We start from the raw sequence: 18487 nt of genomic DNA on the forward strand, positions 1-18487 counted from the left end.
GAGAATGAATTTAGGCATGTTTGTGTTGTTTTTAGAATTTTCATATACTGCATGAAATTTTCATTCAAGATGATTTTCATTTGCCTTGTTTCTCATTGCTTTCAGGTCCCACTCATCTGCGAAACAAAGGCCCTGAATAACCAAAGCCTGCCCAATTGTCAACAGAACAACGGTAGTTTCCAGCCCCCTCCAGCAGGGGGCAAACCTGAGCACATCCCACCTGATGTGGCCCGTCTCATGCAGCTGGAAGAAGGGGTTCGCCCACCCCCCACGGAGCGGAAAAAGCCCCCGGTGCCCCCTCGCCACCTGAAACACAGAGACAAGGACCATTGTGCAATTGACATGAACGGTCTGGAGACTAACGTATAGCAATCCATCGGAGATTTAAGACTAATATCGTATGGACAACCTGAAAACACAAGCTTCTACTTCAGAGTGGGTGTCTGGATGTATATTATTTCCTCTTATATTTTGGGTTACAGCATTTTTTTTTTGTTTTTTTCAAAAAGGTGATAGTCCACAGACTAGATATTGTGATGTAACACATGATGCGAGTCTGCACATATGGGCCAGTGCTCCAGTTACGCCATTATTGGCGGCACATGTTGGTTGATCCGTTCTGTGCATTAGATAATGAGATATAATGAGAATAGAAAGCAGGTCGAGATCCGACAAGCCAGCGTTTCTTTGGGTCGAATAGAGCTGGCAGATGGCAATATATTTATGGCCTTGAGAGCGAAGCTTTTCCTGTAAATGTATTTTGTAAAATGGTTGGTTGTCAAGTATTTGCAGTTGTAAATACACAATACAGTAACTGCTGTACTGTACAAACTCTATTTATTTATATTTCCAGTTAATATCATTTTATATTTGATTGTTATTTATTTTTGTCTTTTGACGCATTTTGAGTCCGGTCATTCTCTGCGTGTGATGAGAATCAGAATTATCCCTCATGTTTTTCTGTGACATCATTAGTCTTAAATCTGGGTCAGTCTTCGGCAAAATATTACTTTATTAAACCAATAAGCACTCAGAAAACCATTTAAAGGGGCAGTTCACCCCAAAATGTAAATTCTGCCATCCTTTGTTCATCCTCGTGATGTTCATATCCTGTATGATCCACAAAATATATTTTGAGAAATGTCTCAGTGGTTTTGTGTTCATACAACAGGGCTCATTGGGGTTCAGTGATTTTCGGTTACCAACGTTCTTCAAAATATCTTCTTTTGTGTTCTGCAGAAGAAAGAAAGTCATACAGGTTTGATATGAGGGTGAGTAAATGATGTAAGACATTTCATCTTTGAGTGAATTATCTCTTTAGGTGAGAGGTTCTGTAGCATGTTCATTATATCATGTCCAGACAAGTTAAAGGAAATGCAGTGATTTTTAAATGAAAAAATGTACTGTTTAGGTAAAATTATGATTTTTGTTTCATTCTGTGAACTACTAACAATAACTCTCCCAAATAGTTTCTATTCGCATTTATTTACAGAAAAATGAAAACCGGAGAACCAGGTCAAAAAGATGCGCTGTGTTATTTCAGACCAAAAATGCAGCAAAGAAAATGAGTTCATGTTTACTTTTACAACGGTATTATTTCCACATGCATTTAGGAAAACAGAAAAACATGAATTGATAACCACTTTTATCACAGTTTTCAAGTGTCTTGTCATGCTGTCAGTCTTTCACATTACTGTTGGATGACTTTGTCACTCCTGAGATTTGATTTGACTGAAATACAACAGACCCAGAGCGTCTGGAATGACCACAACACATCTAGAAATGAAGATTTGAAATGAAAACTTGGAGCGGTCTCTTTTTCCATGGCTGTTTGTAAATGATATTTCCTTTTACATTTATTTCATAAGTACTATTTATTTTAAGAAAGAAAGGGATTTGTATTTGTGGGCTTGCATTGATGTTCTTAACCTCTCACTATTAGCGTTGCTAATAAATGATTCATTCAAGATGAACTCAATAAGGTTGAATTCACCTCACTCAGCTGATACACAGGTTGAGAAGTCTCAGTCGCCGAGGGTTTGCTTTGGAAACGAATATTTTTTTAGAAACTGATTTAACATCCTGTTTGATATGGAAATGTATTCGACTACAGCTTCTAAGTGTCAAAAGGGATTTCGTGAAGTGCTTAAAATGGCAGTTTTACGCTTTTTGCTCTTCTGAATTTTTTTTTCTGAAATCTGCCTTGAGGTTGGGTTGATGTATTTGGTGGTAAAATAAATGTTAAATCAGGTTCTGTGTACAAAAGCTGAATGCTTCCCAGTTTAACAAATGTTGAATTGTTTCAATCTGTGTTTGGGTAAAATGTGAATAAAATGGCCATGTTTGACCCATGAGACAACCCAGCACAGGTTCATTTAAACCCAACTGATGTGTTTGTCCATATTTTACACAACCATTGAAACCAATGAGTGTAGATGCATGTATAGACAATGTGACACACGTCGGCTCATTAAAATACAGTAATACAGGTCAGTGTTACCGACGGCTTCACATCATTCGTTTTGCTTTTTTGTCTTTAATGCTTTTCCTCAGATGTTTTAGAAATGATTCATTTTATACGCTGGTGTATTTTTTATATTGCCACATGTTAAAAATGTGTATGTGCAACATTGCAGATATCTACTGTAAACAAACAAACAAAAATATTGTTTTTACACAGTGTCTCCGCCATAAAATAATGAGCCGAAACAAGAGCTGTTGACTGTAATCTTTACCAGTAGAAGATTAAAGGCCATTGCATTGTGGGATAATGTATTCTGCGCGGTTCTTTAGGTCATTTCGATATTTTATGCATACGGAATACATACACACATACTATATACTGCAGAAATGGTAAGTACGAGTAGTACGGTAATGTGCTGTTCTGGAGATGGCACATCCCAGACTGCTGAATGATGGGTTGAGTGTTTGTTTTTTATCAGAACAAAGTCTGCTTTCAAAACATGAAGGATCAGTCTGAAAGCTTAAAAACTTCAAATCCTGTTTAAAAGGATGAACACATAAGCAAATGACAAGTGCACGCTCTGTGGGATGCAACCATCACACATTTGTGTTTTCATCACAAATTGTTCGTATAGACATGAAGCGAATTCAACTAAAATCTTTCTGGGAACTCGTTGAGTTGTCAATTTGAAACAGTATGCCTGGTTCAAAAGAGCTCATTACTGGGAATTTCTGAAAAAGGTTTTCCTAGAAAACATGCACGGCACGGCTGAAGAGCCTTAAAACAAAGCTCAGCCTGCTAAACATAAAGCAAGTTTCAAAAGTTAGTAGAGTTCGCCAAAATATAAACATTTTGTCTTTACTTGCAGTTACAGTATGTGTCCCTTACAAACAACGAAAATAAAACAGTTGTGAAATGCATGAAGAGGTCAAATAATCTGGATTTGGATCAATTCGATGAGAAATTTTTGGGTTGACATTGAGATCTTCAATAATATTTACTTTTGATCGCAGACTTGACAAACCTGAGCCAGTTCGACACATTGTTGACATCTCTTCTGAAACTTTAATGGAGACGTTGGTGAGATGTATTAAGCATAAACATCGGTGAACATAAATGATTAAGCTGCAAAATAAAGAAAAAACACAAAATATATATTTTTCTGGCATCCTGCACCATTTCTATATCCAAGCTTTCGCCCGTAAGCATAAAGCACAATTTTAAATGGGCTCTAAAATATTTTCTTACGCATCGGATGTCGTGTAGAGACTTTGGTTTTAGAGATGAGGAGGTGGTTTGTAGAAAGATAAATGCTGTAGTTACATGCACAGGCTTGTCGGCAGTCGACCCGCAAATATAGTTTCTATCGTATGCAACAGAGCAGCGATATGATTCTGAAAGAACGATTTCACGTATGAATTTTCATTTGGAGTAAACTGTCCCTTAAGCAGCAACAACCGGCTCACGATCGTATCATTACTGGTTGTTGTTTTTAGGAAAATCTTTCCCGGCTGACTCATAAATGCGTCTCTTCATCATCTCCGTGCGGCAAATCCTCTTCTTCATCTTCCTGCCCTTGATTAGGAGAAATGTTGCCGTGGCCGATGTCCAACACCTGAAGCTTAGACAGGTGAGAGAAAGACTCCTCGGACACCGAATGGACTGAGAGTCGGTTATATCTGAAAAGAGAGAGAGATAGTTTGTCTATATGAAGAACGGTTCATGTCAAACTTCTTAGAAAACTGAGTGGATGGATCGTGACATGTGCTTTCCTCGTTCTCTGAGCAATGACGATGATAAGTGTTCTGTACTGTTATAAGTAGATCGGCTAAATTGCTCAAAAGTTACACTGACATGGACTCTAGTGCTTCAGGCATGTCCATTAGGAAACTTTCACTGAGCTCAGGATGTTGTCCACTCAAGATTAAATGCAAGGTTTTATTGACTCACATAATTCAATTTACCATTGCACTCTTTTATTATTTATTTATTGATAGAGCTGAAAAGGGAACATGCTGGCATAAAGAAGCAGGATGCTGGTTCTCTGTCATTTAAAGGGCCAGTTCACTAGTTTCAACTGCATTTCTATAGGAAATGAATCATTCGTGCTCGGGTGAAGAAAGTCTCTGAGCTGGCATGAGTAAATTATGATGGAATATTCGTTTTTTGATTGAACTTTTCCTTTAACGCTGGAAACAATATAATCTCAGCAGCACCTGCGTCAGCACACGAGCAGCTATTACACACCTGCCGAGCTTCGAGTGTCCTTCATTCAACCCACAACATCACACAATGACCCCAAACCCCAGCGCCGGTCATGTTCCGGACACTGAGCGCTTCAGAGTGCACAAGCCATTTTGAGCAATCCGTTGTTAAATTACATCATTTAGTTCGCTTCATAATGTCTCTGCCTCATTTACCAGTCTGAACATTCTGGTCCGATGATGAGTCAGAACAGGCGTAAGAGCTCGTGAATTTGTTCTATTAGAGCGAATGAGACGAAATCCATCAGACCTGCTTAGTTCATGAAGCAAAGACAGCACATTATGTACATTACACGATATTGTAACAGCGCGATTTATACGCAATTGATGAGAATGGGTTCATATATATATACAACTGCATAAACTAATCCAGAACATGAAATCCATTTTTCAGGGACACGTCGTACTTTGTGATACTGCGTAGATTTACGGTTTCTCCAAGACATCAAACTGGTCCCTCTCAAAGAAACGAAAGGCGTTCATTTAAAATAAAACCAGCTTACACGATGGTGACCACAAAACAACTACGGTAACCGTATTTCAACCATGGTATTTGTGGTAAAACTATGGTATTACAAATAATTATCGATCCACCTTAAAAACTTCAAATGCTTAAGTTAAATCAAACTGGATATCCTAGTCATTTACATTTAAATTATATTAAAATGACTTTTAACCTTTGAAGTTAAAATATAGGTAAGATTCTCAAGTCAGCTTAATACGATTTTGATCTAGATTTAATTAAACTTTTCAAGGCAGCTTTTAATCTTAAATCGAAAAATAGGTGCTATGGGTCCTATAGTAAAAGGTTTTTATTAACGGTTCGTCAGATGCATGCGCTGTCTCAAAGTTAACTCCCGGTTTGTGTTTGGTTATAATATAACCATTTACAGTATATTTCCTTTATATATTATTTATTTATATCAATACTTTATTGTGTATTAAATTAAAACTACTCAATAGTTACTGATTCTTTATGGAGGTCTTGGCCACATAATGTTTCATTATGTTGGTGACGCAGAAACCGCCTATAACGGGAATTGATGAGCTTTCCTGTGGCTCAGTGGTTAGAGGATGGTGCTAGCAACGCCAAGGTCATGGGTTCCATCCCCAGGGGATTGCACATAGAAATGTATAGTACAATGCAATAGGATAGAAGCGTCTGCCAAATGTAAATGATGAAAGAGAATTGTGACCTGAGGAAGATTCCTTTGATGTTGGGTGTGTTGAGGAAGGCGGTAGCTGTGATTGTACTGATTCTGTTGTTCTGAAGATGAAGATATTCCAGAGACTCGGGCAGGTCGGCAGGAACGTGTGACAGCATGTTAACTGACAGATCCAGCGTCTGATACACAAACACACATCTTATGTTAGATATCTGAAACATGATTGCAATGTTAAAAGACTTTGTCGTTTTGAAAAGTGAGCTGACGTATACCACAATCGAGCCCATTTTCAATGTTTACTAAAAATTGATTCGTTGCTTTTTTATCCTCAGACATACGGTACGCCCTACTGTATACAGTATGTGTTGAACAACATGTAAGTTACCGTGTGTAAAGTATTTTTACATAAATGTTTATGTCTTGATGTATCACTTTAACATTGCATTAGCTGCGTGGGGGTCATTGGTATGCAGGAAAAACTTTTTTATAAATAACATATCATCTATTTATATATCTCAATATGAATAAATATCAGTTTATATACACATGCAAATATTTCCTAAATATAAATATGTATCCACAAACTTTTATTCCGAATGCCAATAACCACAATTTAAAACGTAAAGAGAAACAATGTTGATCCAGGTCTTGCTAATAATCAATTTCTTATGTTGAGATTCAGAAGCTGTTTATTTCAAAACATCAAGCAAAAGTAGATGTTTCATGATGTGACCTCTTTACAGTCGAAGCTTTGGGAGATGGTGATCATTTAGCGTGGTTTTGCTACAGTACATGTTATTTAGCAGACTGATTTGCATAACCACGGTTTAACTACAGTACAAATACCATGGTAAACTATACTGTAGCAAAACCAAGTTGCAGTTAACATGGTTTAAAGTCCCGTGAACCAGAAGTAACAATAATTTTTACTTGAACATTTTCACGCACTTTAACTATGGCATCCCTGTTTTGTTTTTCGTACATTCTGTGTCTCTGTTAACATGTGACACGTATGTTGTGGTTTGCTGTGATTCTCTTGGGTGGTCTCCAGTGGCTTCCAACAAAACATCTGGCTATTTTTTGGCCGGAGTTTCATACCGTTGTCTGTTTCTTGGTATTTACGCAACAACGGCAGGGCGAGCCAAATCTTGAAAGGAAATGTTCTTCCAACAAACCCCCAGAAATTACATCTCTTTTAAACAACACAGAATCTCACCGTGAGCGCGCCCAGCTCCCGCCACGCTCCCTGGTAGATGGAGTTCAGCTTCAGCTGATTGTTGGCCACATTGAGCTCCTTCAGTTTGCTCATCCCCGACAGCGACCCCTCCGGGATCTCTGTCATCTGATTGTCCTTCACCTTCAGAATGAGCAGGCTCTTAGGAAGTCCCATGGGAAGCGTCTGCAGCCGGTTCCCCGACAGATCTAAGGTCTCCAGAAGCCTGAGTTTCCTGAAGGCCTCTCTGTGCAGCTTGGCGCTTGTGAGGCGGTTGTAACTGAGGTTGAGCTCCGTCAGCGTGTAAAGCATGATCAGGTCGTTGCGTCCGATCTCGCTAATGAGATTGTGGAGAAGCATGAGGGCCTTGGCTCGCCGGGGGAGGCCGCGGGGAACTCGCTCTAGGAGGTTGTTGTACATGTGGACGGTGTGCAGACGTTTGAGGCCGTGAAAGGCGGACGGATGGATTAAGCGAGAGCGGAGCTTGTTGTTGTGGAGGAGGAGGTATTCCAGGTTACGGATGGGCGTCAGAGCGTTGGCCGCGATGCCCTCGATGGAATTCTTCTCCAGGTGGAGCAGAATGAGATTTCGAGGGATTCCGAGGGGAACCGCGGTTAGATTGTTGTTGGACAGATCTAGATATTCTAGACTGTTCAAAAGGCTGACGAGAGACCAAGATATGTTTCATCAATGACAGCTAGATTTGTACAAGAAGATCCAATAATAGAAAGAACAATATTGGTTACCTGAAGGTCTCGTTGTCGACACCATCATTACTCAAGACATTGTTTTGCAGGTAGAGCTCTCGAAGATGAAACAAATGATCAAACGCACCTGAGGGAATCTTCTCCAACTTGTTATGCTACAGCATAAAAATAAAAGATTTCTGTTGTTATCTTCTGTTGTTATTTGAAGCATACTTTATGCTAAAGTATACCAATGTGCTAGTAGTATTTCAAGTGTACTATTTTAATAATACTCGGTTAATTCTTGATATACTGATGGTTTACTAGATTAACGCTTGTAGCAAATGTTGTATTTCTTGAAAGTACACTTCAAAGTTTACCTTCCGTAAAAGTAAACAGTAACCTAATCACAATCGAAGTATACTTAAATATCTTTCAAATATATATACACCTAAAAGTATCATTAAGAACAAGTACAAGACCAAACATGTTTGACTTTTTTGTCAGAATACTTAAAGAAGTTTGTTTTTGAGAAGAGTTTATAGGAGCACACTGGAATAAACGTCTTCATATTTTAGTAGTGTGGTGGTCTTACCTTCAAATGTAAGCGGTAGAGGGCCCTGGGCAGACCCTTGGGAACATAGCGGAGGAAATTACTAGACATAATGAGGATTTCAAGGTTATCGGATCCATTAAACATGTTCTCCGGTAGACCGGCATCCGTTAGCTTGTTGTTATGAAGATACACTGACCTGTAATATAACACACATGACTGACTCACACATAAAGCACATCATAATACATATCAAAACAGTCGATGCTTACTTCAGAGCCGGCTTTTGGCCGAAAGTGTCGGGGTAGATTTTGGTGAGGTGGTTAGCAGCGAAGTCAGCGCTGACAAGGGAAGCTGGCAGTTGTCTGGGAGCGGCTGTGAGCTGTTCGAATTGACATTTTTTTTTTCATTATTATAATCTGTTCTCATGATGTCTGCATAGTATTATTGATCCATTAAAATGTTAGTTGGACATTTTGTTTACTGTACAACAACGGTGACTGGCAACATTTAATACACGCAGCAAAAAGGAACAAGTTTCACTAAAGTAAATGGTGTGAGACGATGAATACAATAGGGAAACAGGTTTGACAAGGTTACTTCGAAAAATAATGTTTAAAAAAAGCATTCAACACAGAGGCAACACAAAAACGTTAAGCAACAGTATTGACAAAAACACATCCAATTTGTGTCCAACAGGGATGTTCAATACCCTGCGACTGCAATTTACAACACCATCACATCCGCAAAATGAAATGTTTTATGAAACGATGAAACAAGTTGTGACAGGGCTATTTTTACTTGTTGTTATAAAAGAAAGTTAATGGCCATTCATGTTCCCTGCTTCCCTTTATCAAGGCCTCCAACGTTTTTCTTTGGATGGAGGGCCACAACAGTATGAGTTTAAAAAAGGTTATGGAAGCTGCAAGGTTATTGGTAATGTGTGTCATAAACCGGAATTCGGCACACAATGAAGTCTTTTCAGCAATGAGGTAACACGTCATCAAAAAATAGGTTACTTGACCGGCAACGCCCCAATTTGCGCTTTTCCATCAGGATGGTACGCACGCCGGTGTCGGACAGCTTTTGGCATAAAAAAAGCTGAGATCAAGTGAGATATCTTTCTCTTCCCGATATCCTTTTTCAAGTCCATCAGGCACAAATCCGTCCATTAGCACACGCTCCATGGAAACAGCTGGAGTGTTATCGCTTGGAGCGCGCAGCTGGGTGATTCAACAGAGAGAGCTCGGGCGGTTCATCCAGAGACGGGGGAGCGAGGGCATGCGTCCGCGTTAAAGCCTGTTGGCAGGCTGGGATGTGAACAATCTACACTTGACGAAATGTGGGCAGCAGCAAGTCAATAGCCAAGTTGGCACCCATTACCGGGACATACGGCTCAACATAAGCATCAAACTGTGATTCCCATCAGCCACAGATGTGGAAATGACCGCGTAGGAAAACGTAGGTTGAGTCCCTTTTGGAGGTCGCGACCACACACTCTGGCCTTCTCACAAAAGATCCTTTTCTTTGTCAAAACACAATTTATTTCTGGTTTTACAACGGGTTATAAAAAGGTGCACGTTTTTCCGATTTCTGAAATAAAAACTAATGTGTAAGTGGAGGATTGTTTGATAAATCGACATTGCAAATGAAAAACATGATTTCAATTTATTTTGTTATGTTACACTTCTGAACACGACAGTGTGAACTCTGGTGCGCAGCTGATAATAATTTAAGAACTTCACGACTGATTATATGAAGTTCAGCTTTGGGAATTCATGTTCGTGACTCACCTTATTATTTGCCAAGTATAAGTAACTCAGTCTTTCCAGAATATGAAACGCTTCTTTGTCAAGGCCTGGACAACACATACACACATGTGTTAAACAAGGTACACAAACCTTATGTTTTACAATGTTTTTTTAAAGAATGAACATTAATGAAGAGAATAACTCCTAAATATCGACTATAAGGGAAACATATCTCACAAAAATAAATTCTCTAAATGAAACCCTCACGTTGTACCCAATTGTCTATGAAACAGAAACGGTGACATTCTGGACTATCTTTGGATGTTTTCATAGCAGTCAATGTACAGTCATCGAAGGTTCTTTGACGATCTTGTGGGAATTTCTATGTTTTTCTTACAATGTGGTCAATCCAAATAAACTCATGCAATCTCAATCTGCTTTGGTATCAGTAATGCATGGATTCATTATTCTAATAACCATAGTTGTTTCATTATTAAAAATGTATGAATTTATACCAATTACACTCCTTTTAAAATTGATCATAAAAAAAGACAAAAGTAGTAAATAAAATTCTGCCTAAAAACATATTTGAACAGCCATGTTGACCACACATGCAGGAAACCGTCAAGTTCCTCTCCTGGCAAAGACCGCAAACACATCCCTCCATCCTGCTCTCTCTCTCTCTCTCTCTCTCTCTCTCCATCCCCTTTTTTTCTCTATCATTCTCTTTCCCTCTCAGTCTTTCTCCGTCCTTCCCTCACTTTTCTTCTCTCTCTCTCTCTCTCTCTCTCTCTCTCTCTCTCTCTCTCTCTCTCTCTCTCTCTCTCTCTCTCTCTCTCTCTCTACTTTATTGGCATGACAAAGTGTACATTCGTATTGCCAAAGCATTTGCAGCTGGGCTGCGTACAAACGAAAAGAAAGATAATATAGTAATAAAATAAAATAGGATAGAATGGGATAAAATAAAAAGTGTCATGTATGTAGTGCGCTAAAAGTGGTTTAAAATATAATATATGTGTATATATATATATATATATATATATATATATATATAAATATATAAAACCAGACATAGAGTATAGTTTAGACAAGATTTACTAAATCAAAATATACATTAAAGTAGCAGAATAAAGGGATATAATAATATAATGTTATGAACATATATTATTATATATACTCTCTCTCATATGTTGATCATCTGCAGGACATTATTGCCGTCCTCGTGTGTACCTTGTGTTGTAAGACGATTGTTCTGCAGGTTCAGCGTCTCCAGTTGCTGCAGATGTGATAGATGTTCCAGTGTGACCTCTGTGATAAGGTTATTCTGAAAAAAAAAAACATGGAAAAAACCTTTTTAACATGGCTACAAAAATAAGTTCCTTCATGAATGTATGTTTTATGATGTTGATTTCCAAAGAAACTTAGGCCTTGGAACGTTTGAGGATTTTATTAAATAAGTTCCCCCAATGAAAATACAGTCCTGGTTTACTCACCGCTGTGACGTGCCAAACCCGTAGGATTTTCTTTTCTTCTGTGGAACACAAAGGGAGAAATTCAGCAGAACGTCCTTGATGTTTTTTCTTTACATCGAAAGAGAAATAAGAGCGGACACTCCCGAGCTCCAAAAAGGATATCTCAAGTCCTACGAGGACACACGGCAACTTTGGATGAACAGAAGACTACATTTTAATGAGCTTAAATCCAATTAATTTTCGACATTGTGTTGCATGAACTCGATTTTGTGGCTTGGATTTTATGCTTTTCCATTTGGCATGTACATTTGATCAGTTTCCTGGAATTCAAACCTGTGATCTTTGTGCTCCAACATAACCAAAAAAGAACGAACGGATTTCAAGCAAGCAAATTCATCTTTAGTGGATTCCTCAAACAATGCTATTGTAGGACTTTACACATCGACTTTAATGATACTCTCATGTTGTTTCTTTTGTCATTTTTGGAGCTCAACAGCATCAGTCTCATTCGCTCTCATGGCATGAAAAAGTGAACAAACAGCTCAACATCTCTGTTTGTGTTCCACTGAAGGCATGTGGGATTGGAACGGCGTCAAAGTGACCGAAAACATGAAAACTAAATACTTTATGAGCTGGTGATTGGCAACACTAATGGAGGAACGACACTGTATATTCATACGAATTTGTCACCTTGTAAAAAAGTTACAAACAACATTTTGTTGGCTGAACTGTTAGTTATAAAATGAAGTAATTCATGACAGGAAAAGGCCTTAACATTTCAGACCTCGGAACATCTGATGTAATTTAACATATTTCCTTCATTCCTCCGATCGAAGCGTCGAACGGTCAAGACACGGGCAGTAGATTCAGAACACACACACCTGCAGAGAGAGCTGACGGGTGTGATCTGATAACTCTTCTGGGAATTCATTCAGACTGACTCCATTACAGTCCACCGATCCCTCCGCTGTGCAGCTGCACTTTTCCGGACAAGCTATTTTTCCTTTTGCATTCGTCACCGATCCGGTCGAGTCTTCCTCCTCCCCGTCCATTTCCACGTCGTCCTCCTCCGGCAGGTCAATCTCCATGTGTGTTTCCCCCTGACCTCGCACAAAGATGTAGCTCAGAAGCACCAGACACACCAACTCCAACAGGCCGCACCGGTGACCCATCGCTTCCGGGCCTGAACGCTTTCACTTGGGCCAAACAGAGTCCTGAATTTTCCTCCCAGCTCTCGAGCGGTCTAGACAAAAACTAAACGTAACAGCAGCCGCTGGTCATCCAAAGAAACCTGCATGAATATACAAGAGGAGAAGAAGGATTTCCATTCATTTTCATTAAAACAGGATCAATTGCATGATATAATGAAACTTTTAATAAGAGTTCAAATTAGATCTCGGTAGGAATGAAACAAAATCCGGCACGAAAATACATATTTGTAAAAAAACTGAAAACTATTTCACACAAGCTTTACAAGATTACAACGCAGTCAAAATGATCCACCAAAACAACCCAAAAAATGCTCCGTGCATAAATGCATCCCTAACATGTTCCGTATCCAAACATGATCTCTCTCATTTGATTTATTACTTGTGAAAGGTTTGCTCTGGACAACAAACAACATTTAATGCTCCTACAGAACATAATAATGTGCTTCATTTCTCCCCCGGTAGGTGAAAACAAATCCTGATTTATTACCAGGGTTCATTCTTCGTCCATAAAATACTTTCAATCCACTGATCTGCGACTAGTTTTCTCCAGCATGTTCGTAACATCAGCATTCCTGTCCGAAGCCTTGTTTGCCAATATACAGAAAAAAACTGGATGCAGCATAAAGAGGAAAAAACTGGTAGATTTCCAACCCTGATACACAGGTGTCTTATAAAAAACACTTGAAATGTTCAGAGTGGTGGTGCAGGTCTAAAGTGCTTAATGCTTCTAGAATCCAACACAGTCTCAAACATTGCAGTCTGAAAACAATAGTTTTGGACGTATTCTCCTAAAACTGGACACGTTCCTGGTTAAACATCTTTCGCTGGTCCTGCAAAAACATTCCAGTCAAAGAAACATACACACGTCCAACAATATCAGTTAACCAGCCTTAAAAATGACACACAAATGATGAGAATGTTGTTTCAGTCCAGCACAGCCCTTTCTACAAGAGGTCAGATGTTCACGCTTTTAATAAAGAGCACAACATGCACTTTAAACAAATCAAACTTCTGCCTTTACTCAACTGTCATAAAAACACTACCAGATACTAATAATATCTCACGATCACATCCATTTTTATATTCAACTTTTTTCTAAAAGCTTTTTGTTGAATTTGTAAATAAAAGAATTCAACTATATAAAACAAGGTTTTGATTGTAAAGGCCGTAGCATTTGCAACACGTTCAAAAATAAATGTTGTGTCACATTTACACAAATCACATTTACACAATGCCTCCGATATTTTTGTCCGTCATAAAAAATTCGGACTGGTTAGATTTCCTGCGGTTTCCGCATCGGTAGCAAGCATTTCGAGAGGAGTTTTGACTAAACAGAGACACCGTTCAAACAAGCGCCAAATACGAATAAATGCTATATGTGCAAAGACCATTAATATTAACATGAACTAACTATAAACAATTTTGGTTCGTTTTGTACTAATACATTTTAAAGCGATAGTTCACCCAAAATAAAAAATGATTGTATTATTTATTCTTCCTCATGTCATTCTGGAGGACTTTCTTTCTTCACAAAAGAAGAGATCTTGAAGAATGTTAGTAAACACACAGCATTGGGACTTTCATAAATATGTCCAGAAAACCACGGAGACATTTCTCAAAATTTCTTCTTCTGTGCATTTCCCAGCAACAAGAGTGTGAATATATGAACGATCCTTTCTACATCAAAAGTTGCATATGCACAATAAACCAATAACAAACAATTGGTATTCGTAACTATTTACAAAGATGAATCCATTTATCGTTCCATATCAGTTCATGTTAGCTTATGAAAGAACTAGAGTTATTGAACCTCACTATCCAACCTTATTGTAAAGCGTTACTGGTAATTCTTTGCAAAATAATAAAATCCTCCTATAAAATAAATGTACAGTGTGTTCTGAAACAATACCAGATTCATGCACACATACCCACATGCTGGTTTTGACGTTTGCTGTTACGTAACACAAACTGTAACTTAAGAACATCCGCAGGTCAAATACTAGTAAACATACCATAAAAACATGACATGAGATCAGCCACCAAACCTGCTTAACATCAGAACATTCAGAACACATCTGTTGGACATTCCCACGTTCGGCAAAAGCCGAATGAATCTGATAGAAAAACTCGAGTCTCCAGAGAATTGTGCAGCAGAAACTATGAACAGATTCCATACCTCAATGCCCTCTGAAGGAAACAAATGGCCAACGTTCAGGATCTAAAGCTGACGGCTCCTAAACGAGTCCAATCCCATCCTAAGAGCAGCGGTTCTGGAGAGACGGTCACCGTGGCACCCTCCAGATGTCTGAGGAGCGCGAGGGTGGGAGAGAAAGGCAGGAAAGGGTAATAAGTGCCGTGGCCAAAAATCTCAAATCTGGAAAACAAGCTTTCCATTTTTGTAGTGGAAATATCAGGCTATAGATTTCTGCTTCTGGGAAACATCAGAAGTGAAGTAGCTGAGGGAAATATTTGAGAATGTTCTCACTTTACACTTTATAAACAAGTTTATAATGTTGTGATTCGTGTTGGAAAACAAATAGGTCAGGCCAGTAAAACATGTGGTTTTCATTTATCTCTCGGGTTTAAAACGCATCGGTTATCTTCAGAGAGCATCTGCTGAGATGGTGTTGATTCCAGCTGCGTGCCGTGTGGACCCTGAAGCTTTATAGTGTGTCACAGCTATTCTCTTAAATAAAAATGAAACAACCATTTCACTTTTGTATCCAGGACGCTCAACGAGAACATATTTTGGGCGGGACTTACCGAACCATGCATTTAGACCAGAATTGACCCAGATGTGTTTAGGTTTGCAATGGACCCTCGGCATTAGACCCTCACTGCAGTTTTTTACCTGACATGGAGGCTGAAGGTCAGGTGTAACCTCTTCATGTGTTGCCATGCATAACACATCTTCATCAAACCTTTCTTGCTTGCTGTTATTGTGATCGTACACTTACTGCCGTTGGAGTTAACAGAAAAAAACAGGGTCTGTTTCCTTTTTAAAACTGATATTTAATATGTGCAAAATTCATTCAAAAATGAAAAACATTAGTTATGCCAGCTTTTAACAGAATGATCCAAAACTCTCTTCATTTGTTCTGGATGAACAAACACACAATTCATGATGCCGCCAAAGATGATAAAACAAGAAACACATTTCACATGAACTTGGAAATCACAGATGCTTCTCATTAATATCAATAAAACTAGATGGGTGCACGGGGTATTTTTTATTTAAGGTTAATTTACATGGTTTATTATAAATGCCACCAACTCACACAAAAATTCAGAAGCAGCAATAATAACTCTGTTGTTTGGTGACATTAGTTTTCATTTTTGAAGAGCATCACTGTTTTCCCTCTCTCCTGTGTTTGGTTATTTTTTGTTTCTTATATTTTGAATGGATATTTCAACAAAATAAATATTACATTTCATCTCCTGAAGGTTTGTCACTAAAACTTAACATCAGTCTCTGCATGATTCACTACAGCACACGCTCATATACAATAACAGTGGTTTCAAGAATACAGCACTGAAGGCCCTTCAAGACATTTTAAGTATTTTATTATGAGAAGATAAACACGACCTTGTTCTTTTGGTTCAGGTTCGTTCACTGCTGTATTTATTTAGTGATTCTGTGGATCATAGTCTGGAGATGACTGTGTGCCAATATTAATATGGCAATAACTAATAAGCCTACTGCTAATGGCTGCAATACACTACGAGTGTAAAAAGAATTAAACTAGACATCATACACTTGGAGAAAGTTTTAGATAGAAACACACCAACTGATCAAATCTGCACACCGGCACAGACTTTCTGCAGACGGAAAATATGGGCAAAGTCTGTGCAAAAGTCTTGTAGTGTATTGTAGAAAGCACACAGAATGGCATAACCAACGGTCTGCTTGCCGTCTCATGTCGCAGAATACACAAAATGCACAACATGCGTTTTGTGATGTTCTCCCAAACATCACAAAACAGAGACTGTGTCTGTCCCCCGGATTAGCAAACATAAAATAATGTAACGTAAACCTCTCAAAGGTAATTTAACGTTCAACGTTCATCAAATGAAACATGAACAAAATACAGATAATAAACTGTTACCACTCCGTTTGCTAAATATTAGATCTCTCTCTCTCTCTAATAAAGCACTTTTTGTTAACGGTATGATAACAGATCATAAAATAAAAACATGGCTAAAGCCAGATGATTATATTACTTTAAATGAGTCTGTACCCCAAGATTATTGTTATAAACATGAGGGGGATGCACTTTACAATAACTCTTTAAGCCAGAACTCTAACCCTAAATACAATTATTTTGAAGTCATGATACTTCATGCATCAACACCTAATGCTTTGAATAATAAAATGTATTCTGTTTATTATAGTTTATTAAAGAGTCCCTGCTGTCGGTGACTTTAACATCCATGTAGATAACAGATACAGATGCTTTAGGAATGGCTTTTAAAGACACTCCATGGGCGTTAGACAACATGTGTCAGGACCCCCTCACCTTCGTAATCATACTTTATAAATGTGGACAACGTTAAAATTCTTAAGCAGAGCGAAGACATTTCTGATCATTATCTGGTATTATGTTTGCTTCACTGGCCTATGGCTGCAAATCAAACTCCTTGTTACAAATATGGGAGAACAATAAATTCGACTACGTTTCTTGATAATCTGCCGGAATTGTCTCAAATCTCTAGCATGAGTAATAACGTTGAAGATCTTGACTTCACCATCGACGATTTTAACTTTCTCGGAAACGCTAGACACAGTTGCTCCTCTGCGCCTCCAGAAGATTAAAAATAGCTGCCCGACACCGTGGTATAATGAACACAATCAGGCTCTAAAGGAAGCGTTTCTCTCTCCTTATCTTGGGTGTACGGTTCTAGGTGATGGCCGCTCTGCGTGTGTGTCTGTCTGCGTGTTTGGTGCATGTTCGTATTGTGTGGAGTGTTTTGTATGTGGGTGTGTCTGAATCTGTGTCCGTCTTCTGTGTTACCTTATATGTTTTGCTTATAGTCAATATGTTTTCTTTTACAACACAATAAAAATTGTGAAAAGCGTTATATAAATAAAGTTGACTTGACTTGTTGCCTTAACACTCACAAAGATCAGCACAGAGGAAATTAACGTCTGTCTCTCTCTTCTGAATCTCTTCAAGCGGTCGGAACAGCTTTTTGTTCCCTTCTGTGACCGCACCAGAAGGTCCCCGGTATCGAAGCATAGACTGTCTAAATGGATAGTTGAGGATATCGTGCTGGCATATTCTTAGAGCCCTTTCTACCTGGGCATGGTCTCCATAGCGGATATCTGTGCGGCGGCCTGTTGGGCTTCCCTTTCCACATTTACCAGATTCTACAGTCTGGACGTTCCGGCCTTACCGGGTCCTTTCTTTTTATGATAGGCTGCTGGACCACGTTTTCTCCAAACCGCACCGGCACCTAGCACACTGTTGGGATGATCGATTGGATAAGGCCTCCTTTTAGCTTGGCTTTCCACCTTGCCGAAGGAATTCCCTGTTCCAATTCCCTTTCCCTGAGCCACGGCTTCGGGACTAACTGGTGTTTTTCGTTCCACTTGTAGCACGGCGGGATTATACTGGTTCCCCATAGCGTCCTGCTACGCTGTACGAGTGAAGTATTGATAGGGAACGTATTTGGTTACTAACGTAACCTCGGTTCCCTGAGATACGGG

The 18487-nt window shown here is 38.9% G+C and overlaps 2 protein-coding genes across 2 annotated transcripts in view; one reads left to right on the forward strand and one right to left on the reverse strand.

Annotated features, from left to right (window-relative positions):
- slc1a7b (solute carrier family 1 member 7b) overlaps positions 1 to 2766 on the forward strand; it is a 25956-nt gene extending 23190 nt beyond the window's left edge. Inside the window, exon 11 of the mRNA XM_079478531.1 lies at positions 106 to 2766. Within this exon, the coding sequence (XP_079334657.1) occupies positions 106 to 369 (264 nt within the window). The 3' untranslated portion in view covers positions 370 to 2766. The remainder of the gene's footprint in view (positions 1 to 105) is intronic.
- On the reverse strand, positions 2715 to 15102 carry podn (podocan). Its single transcript, XM_079478530.1, has 10 exons — positions 14957 to 15102; positions 12451 to 12860; positions 11328 to 11421; positions 10140 to 10204; positions 8619 to 8728; positions 8389 to 8545; positions 7854 to 7969; positions 7111 to 7768; positions 5925 to 6073; positions 2715 to 4143 (listed from the first exon to the last, which is right to left on the reverse strand). The coding sequence occupies exons 2-10, from the start codon at positions 12739 to 12741 to the stop codon at positions 3981 to 3983; spliced, it is 1803 nt and encodes a 600-aa protein (XP_079334656.1). The 5' UTR covers positions 12742 to 12860; positions 14957 to 15102; the 3' UTR covers positions 2715 to 3980.
- Between the last annotated feature and the right edge of the window lie 3385 nt (positions 15103 to 18487).

This window comes from Barbatula barbatula (genome assembly GCF_947034865.1).
Source record: "Barbatula barbatula genome assembly, chromosome: 17".
Taxonomy (NCBI): Eukaryota; Metazoa; Chordata; class Actinopteri; order Cypriniformes; family Nemacheilidae; genus Barbatula; species Barbatula barbatula.